At 36.8% G+C, this 16,227-nt stretch overlaps 1 protein-coding gene across 2 annotated transcripts in view; it reads right to left on the bottom strand.

Moving 5' to 3' along the window:
- Window positions 1-16,227, bottom strand: part of rbm33a (RNA binding motif protein 33a) — a 262,607-nt gene that overhangs the window by 50,912 nt on the left and 195,468 nt on the right. For both annotated transcript variants that reach the window (XM_028804153.2, XM_028804154.2), the window contains exons 16-17: window positions 10,369-10,563; window positions 9,087-9,269 (exon numbers count right to left, since the gene is read on the bottom strand). In XM_028804153.2, coding sequence (XP_028659986.1) covers window positions 9,087-9,269; window positions 10,369-10,563 — 378 coding nt within the window. The remainder of the gene's footprint in view (window positions 1-9,086; window positions 9,270-10,368; window positions 10,564-16,227) is intronic.

The following is a 16,227-nucleotide window of genomic DNA, read 5'->3' on the forward strand; positions in this document are numbered from 1 at the left end:
TGTGAGGAAATTAGTGGTCAAAATGTTTTGTGTATTATGATGAATACACACCACCACTTCGCCCACAAATTCTCAATGGCGTGACAGCGGTTGTTAGATTCTTTACAAAATTATCAATGTAGGGTCGGAAAAACTGTGTGTCTATAGCACCAATAATATCACCTGCCTGTCTTCATCTATGCGATGGCATGTTACTGGGATACAAATATTAGTTCTTACTATAGTCCAAAGGTGAATGCTTACTGGCTCTGACAAGCTAGATTTCTAGCTCTTGCATCTTCTCAGGAAAATGTTTTGGTATATAGATGGTGGCAGTATCTCTAGATTGGCAACAAGCTTTGCTCTCTCATTATACACATTTTTCTGTGAGATCTACAGTTACTGCTGGACAGATTTGCGTGCTATCAATATATTAGGTGGCTACGTTCTGATATTGCAAGCAGAATGCTTTTTTTAATGTAATAGACTGTGAATGTGCTGCTTTAGTATTTTAACACCATATTAAAAGAGAGTACAACAGGCTTTGTTATGCTGTCATTCCAAATGCTCCCAAACTGAGTTACATTAGGCATGCTTCATTTTCACTCAAAGCTACTATTCTGCTCCTTGAAGTTAAATGATTGAAAGAGTGTGTTCAAAACTGATCTCAAGTGTGTATTTAAATTAACCTTAAATCTACAAAATATGGCTATATCAGGCGTTGCAATGCAGCAAGGCAACTAAATTTACCAATGCAGATTTAATTTAATCAAATAACTCACAAAATTAGCATTTTATAATGAATAATCATTTAAGTACTTAATTAGCACTACTGTAGTTTTACCTGGATGCATTATAAACCACTTTCCTACTCATGTACTTCAGTTTTTTCTGGCTTATCTTTAGAGAATATGTAAGTATAGTTTTTCACATGTGTTTTGGTATACCGAGTTAAAATTTAGTTGAAGTACAGTATAGTTAACATATTTTTAGCCTAGGTGGAACACTAGTAGAGCTGTCAGATCAAACAATTATTCTAATTTAATTTGAATTTATTTTAAAAAGGTCTTATTCAAAGGCAAAAGCTGACAATAGATGGATGGATGGATAGATACTTTATTAATCCCCAAGGGAAAATTCACATACTCCAGCAGCACCATACTGATAAAAACAATATTAATTAAAGAGCAATAAAAATGCAGTGCAACTAAAAAAAAAAAAAACTGTGATTTTGTAGCATGTGTCACTTATTCTAAGATTGTAAAAGAATGGTTGCTTTACCTGTAAGTAATTTTGGCAACGAGTTACTCCAGATGCTTTATACAATTCTACAGTATTTTACAGATGATTTTACACTTCACTTCCACAGTTATTTCATAATTCTGAGTGATCAGCAAGAAATCTTCATTAGTAAAACTTGTAGCCAGACCCCTTCACAATTTTCTATCCCACTACTCTACAATTTGATCTTCAAGTGTACTTGGCACAATTTTTCCAAAAGCTTTTCTGGTGCCCTAACAGTACCATTTTGGATCTGGTTCTGTGCCATTCACTCTTAAACACAAAATTACTGACCGCTTTTTAAAGCTAAATATGCCTATTGACTACAAGACAATCTATTTGAAATGTTTAGGCTTATACAGCTACCACTTATGAAACTGAAACTTTGTTACATAAACTACTCAGCCCTATTGGGTTGTGTGCGTGTACGTGTTAGACTGAGGACTATGACACTGAATGACAGCCCCAGCTGAGAAGAGACAGGAAAGAGAAGGGGAGCATGCGCCGTATATAGCATGTGGCTGCAACCGTAACACATGACGCACAACGGGTGATGCCTCGGCACCACACAACTCCTTGTGGAGCTGTGTGAAGGTTTTTATGCCGGCTGGAGTGCTAATTGTGCCACCAACCCATAAGTTTTCAAAATTTGGCAGTGGTAATTTCGTCAAATAAAAAGGGTCAAAAATGAATCAATTGAATAAAGTCAATTTCTACAGTTTTTATAAAGATTTGAGAATAATAATACACTTTATCCTGTTTTAAGCCTTTAGTTTAACAAAGTTTAATTGAGTTTCTTCTAATAGGATAAATTTACTTGAATTCTGGTTCATTGAAACTCGATTGTGAAACATGACATTAATATCTTGTAGAACTGATTGCTCCAATTCATCCCTGGATGCATATGAACATAAAAAGATCACAAGCAAGGGCTTAAATAAAAAGCATCACTTTATGCTGATGACTATGTGACTCTAACCCTAATTATTGGACCCATACTCATCCTTGACAATTACTGTAGATCTTAAGTGTATTTCCATAGTTAAAACATAGATGTACAAAACAAAAATACAAAGCACTATGGTACTGTCAGTAAAAATTAAGGAAAAAAAATATCGAGAAGGCAGCGCTATGTTAATTATATTGCACTATTGTCAATGTCACTGAAACCATCTTGCTCAATATGGAAACAGACTGAAACATGAGAGTGGAGGAGAGCCTCTAGCATCAGTAGTGACAGACATTGAATTTGATCAAATGATCATTATACCACAGTTTAACACACAAAAGCATATATTGGACACATTACCTCAGGTCAGCCAGGCAGTGAGTGTGGCACTTTAATAACCTAGTTATTCACAGAAACTCTGTTTCAAAAATGACACGTACACCCTTATCCTGGTTAGAGAAATACATGTAACACATGTAGATTTCTCTATGTGTAACACAGTTATGTAGACATATAAATCCTTAACCAAGTTGTAGTTCAGGATTTTGTAGTCTGTGCATGTTTGTTGCACTCTTTTAGTGACCACAAAGATAAATCTCCTGAGGCAAATGCTCAGATGACCGTAATTATTTCTGATTGAAAGAATCTCAGTATTTCAGGAATCACAAAATTTATGATGATGAGCTAAATGTACAGTGCTAAGCAAACACAGGTTCCATGCTCGTTTTCATTTTCACGGGAGCCTTTGTTGATGTTTAATCTTTTTTTTTTTACTCGCATTTTTATAACACTGGAGTGTTTTGCCAAAGGAAAACTCCATATATGAAGTTGGGCATATAAATGGGGGTTTTTAAGAAACCAGATTTCTGCTTTAATGTGTACAAGTCAGCAAATCTTACAGCTATGCCACAGAAGCTGTTGTTTTATCCTTGAAGCTTTTGTGAAAGCGTGTATTTGATCTTTGGACTTCAGACTTCACACATTATATAGTTTATGCCAACATTTTGTCATTTACTATTAAAATTTGAAAAACGTTTTTGTTTTAACAATGCGTTTACACAGATTATTGTAGAAACGGAACACACATGAAATGCATGTGTTCCAAATAACAATCTATTATTTCCACTCTAAAACTCCAGCACTTCACTCCCAGATAATCAATCGAGGCATGAGCTGTGAGAACTTTGTGCACATTCTGTAGGTGTGGGGTGATGGAATAGCAGGCTGCTTGCTCCTGGTCTTTACTGGCACATTTACAGGACAAAAGACGCTGACGGAGAGGTGCGAATTGATTTAAGGTGGGCCGGATCTACGAGTTTTTTCGTAGGCTCTGGTAATTCTAGTGTTAAACATTAAAAATGGATGTAACTAAATAAACCAAGCATTTCATTTCAAGACTGACAAAATATTTAAAAACAATTTCATAAACAATTTCAACATTTACAAATTTTATGTCATAAAAAATGAAACCAAGATAAATACTGTCAAAACTTATTCCACCTTTACTGCAAAATTGCAATCTATATAAAGAAGGTGAAAACAAATCAGAAACTGTTTAGTGAACAAAGGAAAATAAAAATTATACAAAAACCTGGTTGCATTTAGTGTGCACACCATTTAATAAGCAAGAATGTGGCTGTGTTCAGAATTAACAAATCACAATAAGTCTCATCTCAAATAATAGATAGCATACACCTGACATCAATTAAAGTGGCTCTAATTGAGCTTAGATAAAGTTTGGATGTTCCTGTAGGATTATTCTGATATCCACTTGGTTGCAACATATTCCAAAAGCCATGGTCCGGAAAGAGCTTTTAAAACATTAACATGATCTCATCATTGAAGAGTATTAATCAGGACAGGGGTGCAAAAGAGTATACAAAACATTAAACATCCCATGAAGCACAGTGAAGACAGTCATCAACAAGTGAAGAAAATATGGCTCAAAAGTGACTCTACTAAGGTCAGGATGTCTCTCTAAGACTGATGAGAAGACGAAAAGGAAACTGGTCAGGGAGGCCACCAAGAGACCTACAGCAACATCAAAGGAGCTGGAGGATTTCCTGGCAAGTACTAGTTATACCCTATGTGTGACAACCATCAGTCATATTCTTCATATGTTTGGGTTGTGGGGTAGGGTAGCAAGACGAAAGCCTTTTCTCACAAAAAAAATATCCAAGCCGGACTTAACTTTGCAAAAAGGTATACCCAGTCTCCCATAACCATGTGGAAAAATGTATTATGGTCTGATGAGACCAAAACTGAACTACTGGCCATAATTCCAGAAGGTGAGAGGCACAAAAATAACAGCACATCATCAGAAGAACACCATACCCACAATGAAGCATGATGGAAGCAACACCATGCTTTGGGGCTGCTTTTCATTAGCTGGAACTAGGGCTTTAGTTAAGGTGGATGGAATGATAAATAGTTCCAAGTATTAGCTATTCTGGTACAAAACCTTTCAGCATCTGCTAGGAAGCTGACGAAGATGAGGAACACAACCTTTCAGAATGACAATAACCCAAAGCATAAATCAAAATCAACAAAGCAATGGCTTCATTAAAGGAGGATTAATGTTATGGAATGGCACAGCCAGAGCCCAGACCTTTATCCAATTGAAAATCTGTGGGGTGACCTGAATAGAGCTGTGCACAGGAGATGCTCTCAAAATTTCACAGATCTGGAATTTTTTTTGCAAGGAGGAGTAGGCAAAAATTACTTAGTCCAAATGTGTCAAATGGATAGACTCATACCCAAAAGGCAGAGTTCTGTAATAAAATCAAAAGGTGCTTCAGCTAAGTATTAGTTTAGGGGGTGTGCACACTAATGAAACAAAGTATCTGTAGAATTTTTTCTCAATAAACAGTTCCTGATTTGTTTCCACCTTCTTTGTATACAGGTAGTCCCCAGGTTACGGACATTCGACCTACGACATACGAATGGGGCCGCAGCTGCGACGCATGCGCCTCAGTAACTGCCGCTCCATCATCTTCGGCCTGCGGACGCTGCAAGCGATGGCTGGACAGAGGCTGGAGGGGGGTGATTTCGCTGCTCGCGCAGTGTAGTGTCTCTCCGGTGGCAAGCGGTTTCACTGCCCGCCCACCACACACGGTTGCCCCGTTCGTTCTAGGTGCACGGCTGGTAATGCTGCAAAGCAGTGATCTGGTTGTGGCTGAACGGGGCGGCGGGGGGTAGCACTGTAGTGTGCCTCGGATGGCTGCATGTTGAATGGGGGCGGTGGTGTTACGTACGCTGCAGGCAACATACTGTAGTGGAGGTGACTGAGGTGGGCTGGTAATGAACCGCCCCTCGCTGCCCCCATTCATTCTCAATAGCAAGCCTGCTTGTACTGTTACGCACATAGCAGGAATTTGTCTCTTGTCAGTACAGGTTGGGCCTGATCTTTATTATGCAGATCCAGATCATCTGGATGACTTTAATTTATGCAGGGATGATTCCAGTTCGGCGCAAAGACGATTCTTCATGTTCTCAGTTCGCACACTTCTCGATGGTCCAGGATTTTTCGGGTTATTTTCTATGTAATAAACTGAATAAGTTATAACGTAATGAAAATTGCATAATTAGATCTGGACCACCCTATATATCAGACGTGTTGATGACTGGTGCCTTCCTGCTGTGATAGCTGTACAGCACTGTGCAGAAGAGCTCATCTTAACCTTTTGTCTTCACCATTCAACAATGTCTCTGAAACACAAAATCTGATGCAAGTGCTGGTGATATAATAAAGAAGAGAAAAACCATCACCATGGAAAATAAAGTAGAAATAATAAAAAGGTCAGAAGGAGGTGAAACTCCATCATTCATTGGCAGAGCACTTGGTTACAGTCGGTCAACAATAGCATGTTAAAATAATGTACCTGTTCCGACTTACATACAAATTCAACTTAAGTACAAACCTACAGTCCCTATCTCATACGTAACCCGGGGACTGCCTGTAAATTGCAATTTTGCAAAAAAAAAAAAAAAAAAGTGTACAGTAATCCCTCCTCCATCGCGGGGGTTGCGTTCCAGAGCCACCCGCGAAATAAGAAAATCTGCGAAGTAGAAACCATATATTTATATGGTTATTTTTATATTGTCATGCTTGGGTCACAGATTTGCGCAGAAACACAGGAGGTTGTAGAGAGACAGGAATGTTATTCAAACACTGCAAACAAACATTTGTCTCTTTTTCAAAAGTTTAAACTGTGCTCCATGACAAGACAGAGATGACAGTTCCGTCTCACAATTAAAAGAATGCAAACATATCTTCCTCTTCAAAGGAGTGCGCATCAGGAGCAGATGTCAGAGAGATAGAGAAAAGCAAACAAATCAATAGGGCTGTTTGGCTTTTAAGTATGCGAAGCACCGTGGCACAAAGCTGTTGAAGGCGGCAGCTCACACCCCCTCCGTCAGGAGCAGAGAGAGAGAGAGAGAGAGAGAGAGAGAGAGAGAGAGAGAGAGACAGAGAAAAACAAACAAGCAAAAATCAATACGTGCCCTTCGAGCTTTTAAGTATGCGAAGCACCGTGTAGCATGTCGCTTCAGGAAGCAGCTGCACAGAAGGTAGCAACGTGAAGATAATCTTTCAGCATTTTTAGACGAGCATCCGTATCGTCTAGCTGTGCGAACAGCCCCCCTGCTCAATCCCCCTACGTCAGGATCAGAGAAAGTCAGCGCAAGAAAGAGAGAAAAGTAAGTTGGGTAGCTTCTGGAGCCATCTGCCAATAGCGTCCCTTGTATGAAATCACCTGGGCAAACCAACTGAGGAAGCATGTACTAGAAATTAAAAGACCCTTTGTCCGCAGAAATCCGCGAACCAGCAAAAAATCCACGATATATATTTAAATATGCTTACATATAAAGTCCGCGATGGAGTGAAGCCGCGAAAGGCGAAGCGCGATATAGCGAGGGATTACTGTATTGACTTTCTTTACCCACTGTAACTTGCACCTGAAGCTATTTAAAAAGTCTCAGTAAAATGTACATAAACAGGTGCAGACTTAATTTTTGAAATTAAAGTGCTACACACCTCATCTATACTGCTTTGCCCTGTTGATCTTGACTGGTTATATAATAAGGTTGATATGAAAAGAAAAATGCATTAAATAATACATTTATTTAGTGTAATCCTTGATATACAATACTTTCTTCTACTTCTATATAGCCCTCCTTCGTCTTCACAGCTTACCTATATGGATGCTGCATACACAAGGCGTCAGGAGGAGATGGAATTTCTACTGGATTATTTAATAGAACAGAGTGAAGTGTAGTCTACAGGCCTATGTAATATTACTTGTTTGTGATGTAGCTTTAAATCAATTCAACTGATTGTTTTCATATCAAAGTGACTGATATCATTTTTCAATAAAAACAGCACAAATCTGACTTCAGCCCTTCAGCTTTTAAAAGAGTCTAAATGAATGCACTATGCAAATAAGGAGTTTTCTTTGTAACTGGCAGACTCAGCTGTCAGTACCTCTTTACAAATGTCTACCCAGCGTGTGTGAGAAAACTGGTCAGACAGATTTTAAGCAATTAGTGGGGTGTTCTTGAGGTTAAAAAAAAAAGTCAAATAAAACTTAGAAGTAGGGGAAGTAACTAAGCTGTGTTTATGTGTTATATGAAATTAAAGGAGTACCATTGGGGATGTTCATAAGGCTTGCTGAAGCCAAACTGTTGTATCCAAAGAATTGGTAGCTAGAAAACACTAACATTACATTCAGTTTAGGAGAGGAGGAAAACAAAGATAATGTAAGAGAAAAATGTGGAGATGAGAAACTACAACACATTTTAATAAATAAGCATGACTAAAACAAATTTTATTGATGAATAGCAATATACAAGTAATTTTTACTTAGAAAAATAATATACTTGCTTACATTAAAAGTGTAGATCATCTTTTCTTTTTGTAACATTTCAGAGGTAGCATAAGTTCAAAATATACAAAAGCTTTTTGATTATTACATCACACAAACCATTTAAATATTAAAAAAACAGCTATTGTGGAGATTTTAATGAACCATTGTGAATTTTTTTTAATAACCTTAAATATGAATACTTACGGTATGTAACCACTGTAAGGACATACAAGTTGCATTTTTATTTTAAATATCTGTGATCGTATAATATATATCACTCTATAAAATATACGTAACAACCAATAGCAGCTAAGGAACATACAGTTTTGAAATACAACAAAAAAAATGAGATTGAATGCAATGAAAAAATGTTAGAAAGCTACTTGTCAACTTATTTCCAGTCAACTTTTAAGATTTTTTTAAAATAAACACATCACAGTGTAAAATGTTCCATGTTTTAGTCTAAAAATGTGAAGCAATAAATTATCTGCAGTTTCATTGTGTGCAGATTTTATTCTCCACATTCACAACAGAAGAAGCCAGACTAAAAGTCAAGAAAAAGTATGCAAAGTATCCATATGTTTTTAATGACTACAAATAAACTTCATTGATGAACAGCACAAGTGTAATTTATGTAATTAATTATCCTTGAATGTGATTTGGATCCTTCCACAGTGATTAATGTGAAAAAAGTTCTAAAAATCAGATTATAAAGCCTAACAGAATACTAGGCTAACAACAAATCACATGTATTTTATGATTAATTTTGAAGAGCAAGCACCATGTTCTTGATCATTAAAAAGGAATATGAGGATACAGTATTTAATAACTAGTTGGTTTATTTAAAAAAATCATTCTTTTCAAAACAAAATGTGCAATTTATAAATACAATAGTTAATAGGCTTTGTCAAAACTTCAGTTGTTATTCTTCTCACATTGTAATATTTGTTAAAGAAAAAAAAAAAAAAAAAGAAGATTTTTAATAATGTAGAGTACAGTAATGTCTGACCTACCTGAATAGGTCCTACCGACATCAGCAGGTTTTTTAGTTGGACATCAGTTGTTGATGAAGAAAGCCCTTCAATTGACACGATGCATGGCTGAGGCTCTGCCACTTGCGGGCTCTGTTTGTTTGGCATCAAGCGGCCTCTGCCCATCTGGCCTGATACTGCTCTGCCTCGGCCTTGTGTAATAGCCTGCCGAGAGCACAAATCAGGGAGTAAGCTCTTTCCAATTTAGTTTGCCCTTCTGCTGTCTAATAATTATCAACCAAATGAAACTCTGGCATTTTAAATATTCAAGCATAGTGTCTTCCATGACATTTTGCACAGCATGCACTATAAAACGTTTCTATATCCATTTTAATATTGGGCACGGTAGGGAAATGGAAGGCAGGATAAAAGTTTACATAAATAATTCAATGAAACTGGTCCTGTAAGCTTTCATTGTTCAAGTACAATTGTTGTACTGTGTACATGGTACAATGAGATTCTTACTTGCATGTCTCCCTCATATCAACGACAGTATTACAATACAATCAGAAAAAGAATGCACCAATAAACATTAAATACATCAGACAATATAAATAAGATAAGAAACGTATCAGTCACTATCACATATGTAGTACAAACATTAAATAAAGGGAGCTCACTTTACATGGCACTATAGTACCTCCATAATGGACTAATCAAAACATACAAGCTAGATACCTCATAGTACAAGTACACATAATGACAATATAGTCTAACATTCTTAAATGTACAACATATGGAAATAATGAGCATTTGTAAAACATTTAAAATGGATCTTAAAATACTGCATTATATTAAAATAGCTCAACTTCATGAATACAGAAGAAAAGCAATAAGTTCAATACTGCACTATTTTCACAGTGTAAAGAGTTAATTTGAGCAAATGTTAGCTAAATATCTAAAATGAAACGTATACATTAAAAACAAAGCATGAGACACAATCAAGTAGCATATACTGTATAAGTTACATCATGCCAATACTTTCAAATTTGAGGACTGAAAATGGATAGACTTTCAGTCAAGAAATATTTGTCAGCTGATTAAAATCTCTGCCACTGTGGCTTTAAACTAGTCCAGATAAGGAAGGGCAACAAAAACGCAAGAAAACAAAAATGTGGGCATAACAAGGGAGAAATACATCTGATTATACATATATATTTTTTTATTTTTCCTATTAAGTAAAATAATTGAAAGAAGGCACACAGTAAAAAGCAAAATTTGGCATTAGCCACACCTTAAAATCTGAATGACTAGACGTACTTACTCTGATTTGGGACTGATTTCCAGAATTGTTTCTGACTCCCTGGATAAAATTCTGTGGTCTGGAAGGCATCAACTGCTGCTGGAATGCTGTCTTTCCCAAAGTTACCTTTCGCCCAGACTGTTGCCTTTGCTGTTGAAATTGTTGGAACCTTGGTGACTGCATCACTGGATTAGCTTCTAAAACTGTCTCTGGCCCCTAAAAAGAGTTTACTACAGTCAGTCATATGACTATCAATAAAACTTTTTATTAGCACCTGATAAGATTTATTACCTAAATTTTAATGTTAATTAAGCTCATATGATTTGTTAGAATCAACAAAGGAGGGAAAAAAGTAACAATAATGGTTCCAAACCCCAGACAAATTAAAATTATTACCATCTGAAATACAGTAATAAGATGCGCTCCAGGACCTTTGTTTGTTATAAGAGACTTCATTACTAGTATTATACTTAGGATAGAGGGAATATGAATACATATTATTAATTACCGATGTGGGCTAAGGGTGGAGTGCATGCTGTCTTGTTCATTGACCACCCACCAACTCTGCCCTGCTCAACCTGATTTTCTACAACTCCTTCCAAGCTGCTCCATGTGCTCTTACCTGCCTTATCAACCACCAGCACATTCATGTTAAAGGCTCTGCCCCACATCTCACTTGGGGGTCACTGTCAATGCCATTTGTTTATCTCTCTCCAACTATGTGAACTGCTCGTGACCATATACTTCTTAAGTGCTTCCAGGCAAGTGCCTTCTATATGAACCCCTTCTTCTATGCTGTACAGTGGGTATGGGCCTCTACAGAAAATTTTATACATCTGGGAGAAAGTGGTGTGGCAAATTTTATGTGAACCACTAAGTTAATGAATGTCCATAGAGACCATGTATTTAGTTGATATTAAACAGCAATATTAGAAAATAACCCCAAATGCCATCTAATTTCTTAATTTTAAAAGGCATTTTTCATAATAAGCATTTCAATTAGTAATATTATATTCCAAAAAAACAGGTAGAGTATAAAATTGTTGAATTTTGAGTTTGATTACAGAAAACTTGAATACATGCATGACCCAGATCAAATAAAATCAGGGCTAAGTTATTGCATACCCTGCTTCCCTGCTCACAAAGGAGCCTTTGGCATATGCAAGTGAAAAAATGGCTAATAATAGAAAAAGTCTACTTTTTCACTGACAGTACGTGCCCACAGCAGTCTGCTATCCAGAAAACATTCCACTTCAATCATTGTGACTTAAAAACCTGTTAATACATACATAAAAAGCATTTATAAAAGAAAATTACGAGTTTAGGCTGATTGACATGAGTATAGGTCTCTCTTGTGAGGTCATACAATTAATGTGTTTCCGCACCACAAAAAAGAAAATGGTCATTCAAAACGAGGGCACAGTGGTGCTGTGAAAAGAAAAGTTAAAAAAAAGATCAAAAGACCCGCTTGTTCTGAAAACTATACCAGACATTATAATAGTAAATAAAACAATGATATGAGTAAGTATTTTGACAAGCTGCAATAGTTCAGACTAATGAGAATGACTGTATAGATGATCAAGAGCAGAGTGATTAGGCCGATATTAGCAGTTTTAACATTAAAGTGCAGTCCATTTCTGTGGAGGTGCCTTCACAGACATTAACCACCAACAATGTGGTAGACAAAGACGCAGCTGCAGGTGAAAAGAAACGCAAAACAAAGCCAAACCCAAATGAAGAACCCTTTCTGGTCATTTAATCTAAAAGTTCTAAAAGTTGAATTTAAGCAGATGCAATGTTGTAATAATAATATTTTATTTATATAGCGCCTTTCCCATGCTCAAAGGCACATACAGAATATAAGTACTCATCAGTTTGTTATATTCATTGTGATACAAACAAAAAAAAGGTGAAGCTGACCCAATACAAAATTTCTGAACTTTTTCTACTTTAACCCTGTACCAGATTTATTATCTGCACATATGAAATTTATAATTTGTGAGTATATGTTTGCATCTGGGGGTGTATTTGGTAGAGAAAGTGAGTTTGGAGTCTCAGTTGCTGCTTGAACAGATGTAGTGTGCACTTGCCTTGTCAAAACATATTAAAACGTCAACAGTTCATTCTTTTGCTCAAGTATATTAGCTAGGTATGTAACAATTAGAAACATATTAGTCCTCAGTCAAGTTTTCACTCTCTTTATGACTCTTCCATGCCACAAACTGTTACATGTAATGTTAAAGCAATAAGAATGGCTTGTCAAATACCTAGAAAAATTGCTGTACTTCAGTAAGTCCAAAGTCTGACATTTATATGTCAAAAAGGGTTGAAACCCATTGAATGCTGTAGTCATGCTTTCACTTTTTTTATATTAACTTCAAGAAAGTTCAGCGCTCTTAGCTGCAATCTCACACGTTAACTAACATATTTCAAAGGAAACTTGTCTGTTTTGCTTATCATTATCTATTCCAATGTTATATTTGACATAATCTACAAAGCAAGACTCGGGCAACTGTTTTTTTTATCAGTACAAAAGCCAACAATGTTGTCCGCCCACATACTGTCATGAAGTTATAAATCAACACTCAGATTTAAGAACTTTTAGAAGAAAACAAAGAGCAAAAAAAAAATATCACACACACAAAACGTAAATCAATTGAGCCAAGCCAACACTGAACAGATTGATGCGCTTTTTTCATAACGTCATAACAGGAGGACTGTGCTCTTGAGTTAAGTACAGGAAATTAATAACTTATTTTTTTGGTAGACATTTATTCAAACCTGTTGTATAATTAGGCTGTAGTCTTTAATTCTAATGCAGAGTTGGCAGTTTTCAGCTTTGAATGAATCAATTTTAAATCACATTTATTAACATTACTGAATACCATTATTGATGATGCCCTTAAATACAGAGTACTAATGCAATCTCTTCTACACCAACACACCTATCACAGGAAGCATATATATTCAGAAGTCACATTATTCCTATAGATTACCCATTTCAATTAAAAAAGAAAATAGTTTCCTGTAAAATTCTTTTTTGCAATGTTCATCGACAAAAACCAGTGTTAGTCAATAGGAAAAGAGGGAATTGATCTACAGCGGAAATGTTTTACTCATGTGCAATCATATGTAGCATGTTCAAGAATATGCAACTCTAATGAGCTAATACTAAAAAAAATACAATTATTGTATACAGAAATGTACTTAGTTGCATAATACTTCTGAAACACCCCCCCACCCAACAACACTATAACTGAGGCTCTTTGTTTTAAAAAAGAATTCCTGGGCAAAGCTGGGTAACACAGCTAGCATATTGTATATATTATGCAAGTATATACCAATAAAAAAAGTCCACTGCCAACAATGTACAATACTATTGCTAGAAGAATAAAAGTTTCTATACTTTTTAGTAAAATAGGTAGGAAAAGGCCGGCTTGTCATAAATAGACTGTAGAACAGTGACAGCTACAGGGATTCTAGAAACCTGTTTTTGTTTCCTGTTTGTGAACACTTGGAATTTCTGCATTAATTTGATCCGACATTCCTCAAACTCATAAAAACCAACAAAGAGTAAACAATATAACAGAATCTAGCATGGACCCCTTCAACAGTAGCCAGGTTTCCATCCAAGGAGTTTTTGCGAAAAAATATTTAGCGCTTCAATTTTTTTACCGATATAGCGGATGGAAATGCTAATTATCGATAAAATGTTGTACATGTCGACATAATATTTTTCCGTTTAACTTTAGCGCATAAATTCCATATCGATACTTCAGATGTCGCAAAAACTACATTGGAAACAGTTTTTGTCGCAAAAAAGGGCTTTAACGCAAATAAATGTGTCACATTTTCATCACGTGCAATCAAAACGAGAATGGCAGAGCGGTTCGCATGGTCTGATGAAGAGAGTTTTTTTTTTGATTAAACGTCGTTATTTTGTATTAATTCAAATTTCAGTTTTAATTAAAAACCTTAAGGGAAGCAGGTTAATTCAGTTGTTATCGCACTGTGAAGGGATGTTGAAAGGTAGGCTCACCTGTACAGATCCGATGCTGCAAACACAGCTGCATCATGGGCACTTCCAGGAGTGCCAACGCAAATGTCTCGTATCATGCACCTGTCATCAACAAGGGCCTGGAGAACAATAGATGGCCACCCTTTGCGATTAATGTAATCGCGGTAGCCTTCTGTCGGGGGAAGAATAGACACATGCGTGCCATCCAGCGCACCGTAAATCTGTGGCACAAGATGCACCAAGGAATTGCGGTATGCAATTTCATTGGCCTCCGCTACAGTCGGAAGTCTGATATAACGCCGCATTAATTTTTCTTTAATAGCGGTGCACACAGCATATACACATCGATGGACGGTAGTTTTACTAACCCCGAAAGTTTCTCCAACTACTCTATACTCGGCGCAGGTTGCCAGCTTGTAAAGGGCGATGGCAATCCGCTTTTGGGTTGGAACCGGTGGTCGGTGGCAACCTGTGATGGGCGCAACATCAGGACTGATGAATCCACACATCTCAAACGTCGGCCGTGTCATTATAAAATGTTGCAGCCAGAGATTTTCTGTGAAGTGTCTCTCCACCACCTCCTCCCAGAAGGTCTTATTCTGTCGTCTCTCCCATACCCGTGGGCTTCGTCGCACTGGGGTACTTTCTTCGAGCTCTAGGGCTATCAGACAAGCAACTGCTTCATTCTGCTGTCGTCTTCGGATATTATGTACAATTCCAATTATTTGTGAAACTGAAATAACAGTAAGCTGGCAAATTTCAAAAAACTGTCTGAATAATCTCTCCATTTCTTTGTTTCTTTGTTTAGTGGAGGGGGTGTAACGTGGAAAACAAAAGGTAGATAATTTGCGACATACACAAAATTATGTATGGAAACGGCTCAAGGGCAGATTTTTTTCGCGATACAACAAAAGTTATGCGACAGTTTGTTTTGGGGGGGGGATGACGTCACCACGCACACCATTTTATCGATAAAAAGCCAGTTTGATGGAAACAGGCTGGGGACAGCAAATTTCGCACATTTTTTTTACGTATATTCTGTTTGTCGATAACAAAACGTCGCAAAAAACTGGATGGAAACTTAGCTAGTGATGATTTCAACCAAGTATTTTCGGCAGCTGTTGATCTGCAAATCAGCTTGGAGGAATTTTTGTCCATTTTGCCTTACCATACTACTTCAACTTAATTATGTTGGTCAGTTTTCTCACTGAATCTTCATGCTTCAGTGCTGTGTATTTGTATGTTCATTAACAAGTTACATTTATAATGATCTTGATTGACATTCCTGTTGTTGGTAATTTCCAGTAGAATATTAGTGGGTGGTATTTTAAAGGGGCAAAGGAAAGTTCTTAAAAAAGTTTTTTTTTTCCCCTATTACTGAGAGAACCCAGTGAGAAAACTGACAAGATTTTACAGTTACTATATATATATATATATAAAACTAGTTAAGAATCATTTATCAACGTCTATGTGTCAACTATCAATATTATACTGGCCACAACAGGAGGAGAAGGAGCCCTGAATAGAAAAAGATAGAGAAGATGGTGCCAAAGTTTCGGTATTGTTAACTGTATTTTGTTATGGGGTTTTCACAATGACTGCGCTGGGTGTTATCGATGGGTTCAATGCCAAGACCGGGGTGTGGGAAGAATATGCAGTGAGACTTGAGTGCTTCTTTCACGCAAATGACATTGATAATCCAGAGAAGAAGAGGTAAATTTTTGTAACTGTGTGCGGAGCCTCAAAGTACTCCATCTTACACTCATTATTGGCCTCTTGTCCACCAAGCACTGTTGCATATTAGGACATAGTCAAGTGTCTTCAGCATCATTATAATCCTACACCATTGGAAATTGTGCATT

The sequence above is a fragment of the Erpetoichthys calabaricus genome, chromosome 6, assembly GCF_900747795.2.
Source record: "Erpetoichthys calabaricus chromosome 6, fErpCal1.3, whole genome shotgun sequence".
Taxonomy (NCBI): Eukaryota; Metazoa; Chordata; class Cladistia; order Polypteriformes; family Polypteridae; genus Erpetoichthys; species Erpetoichthys calabaricus.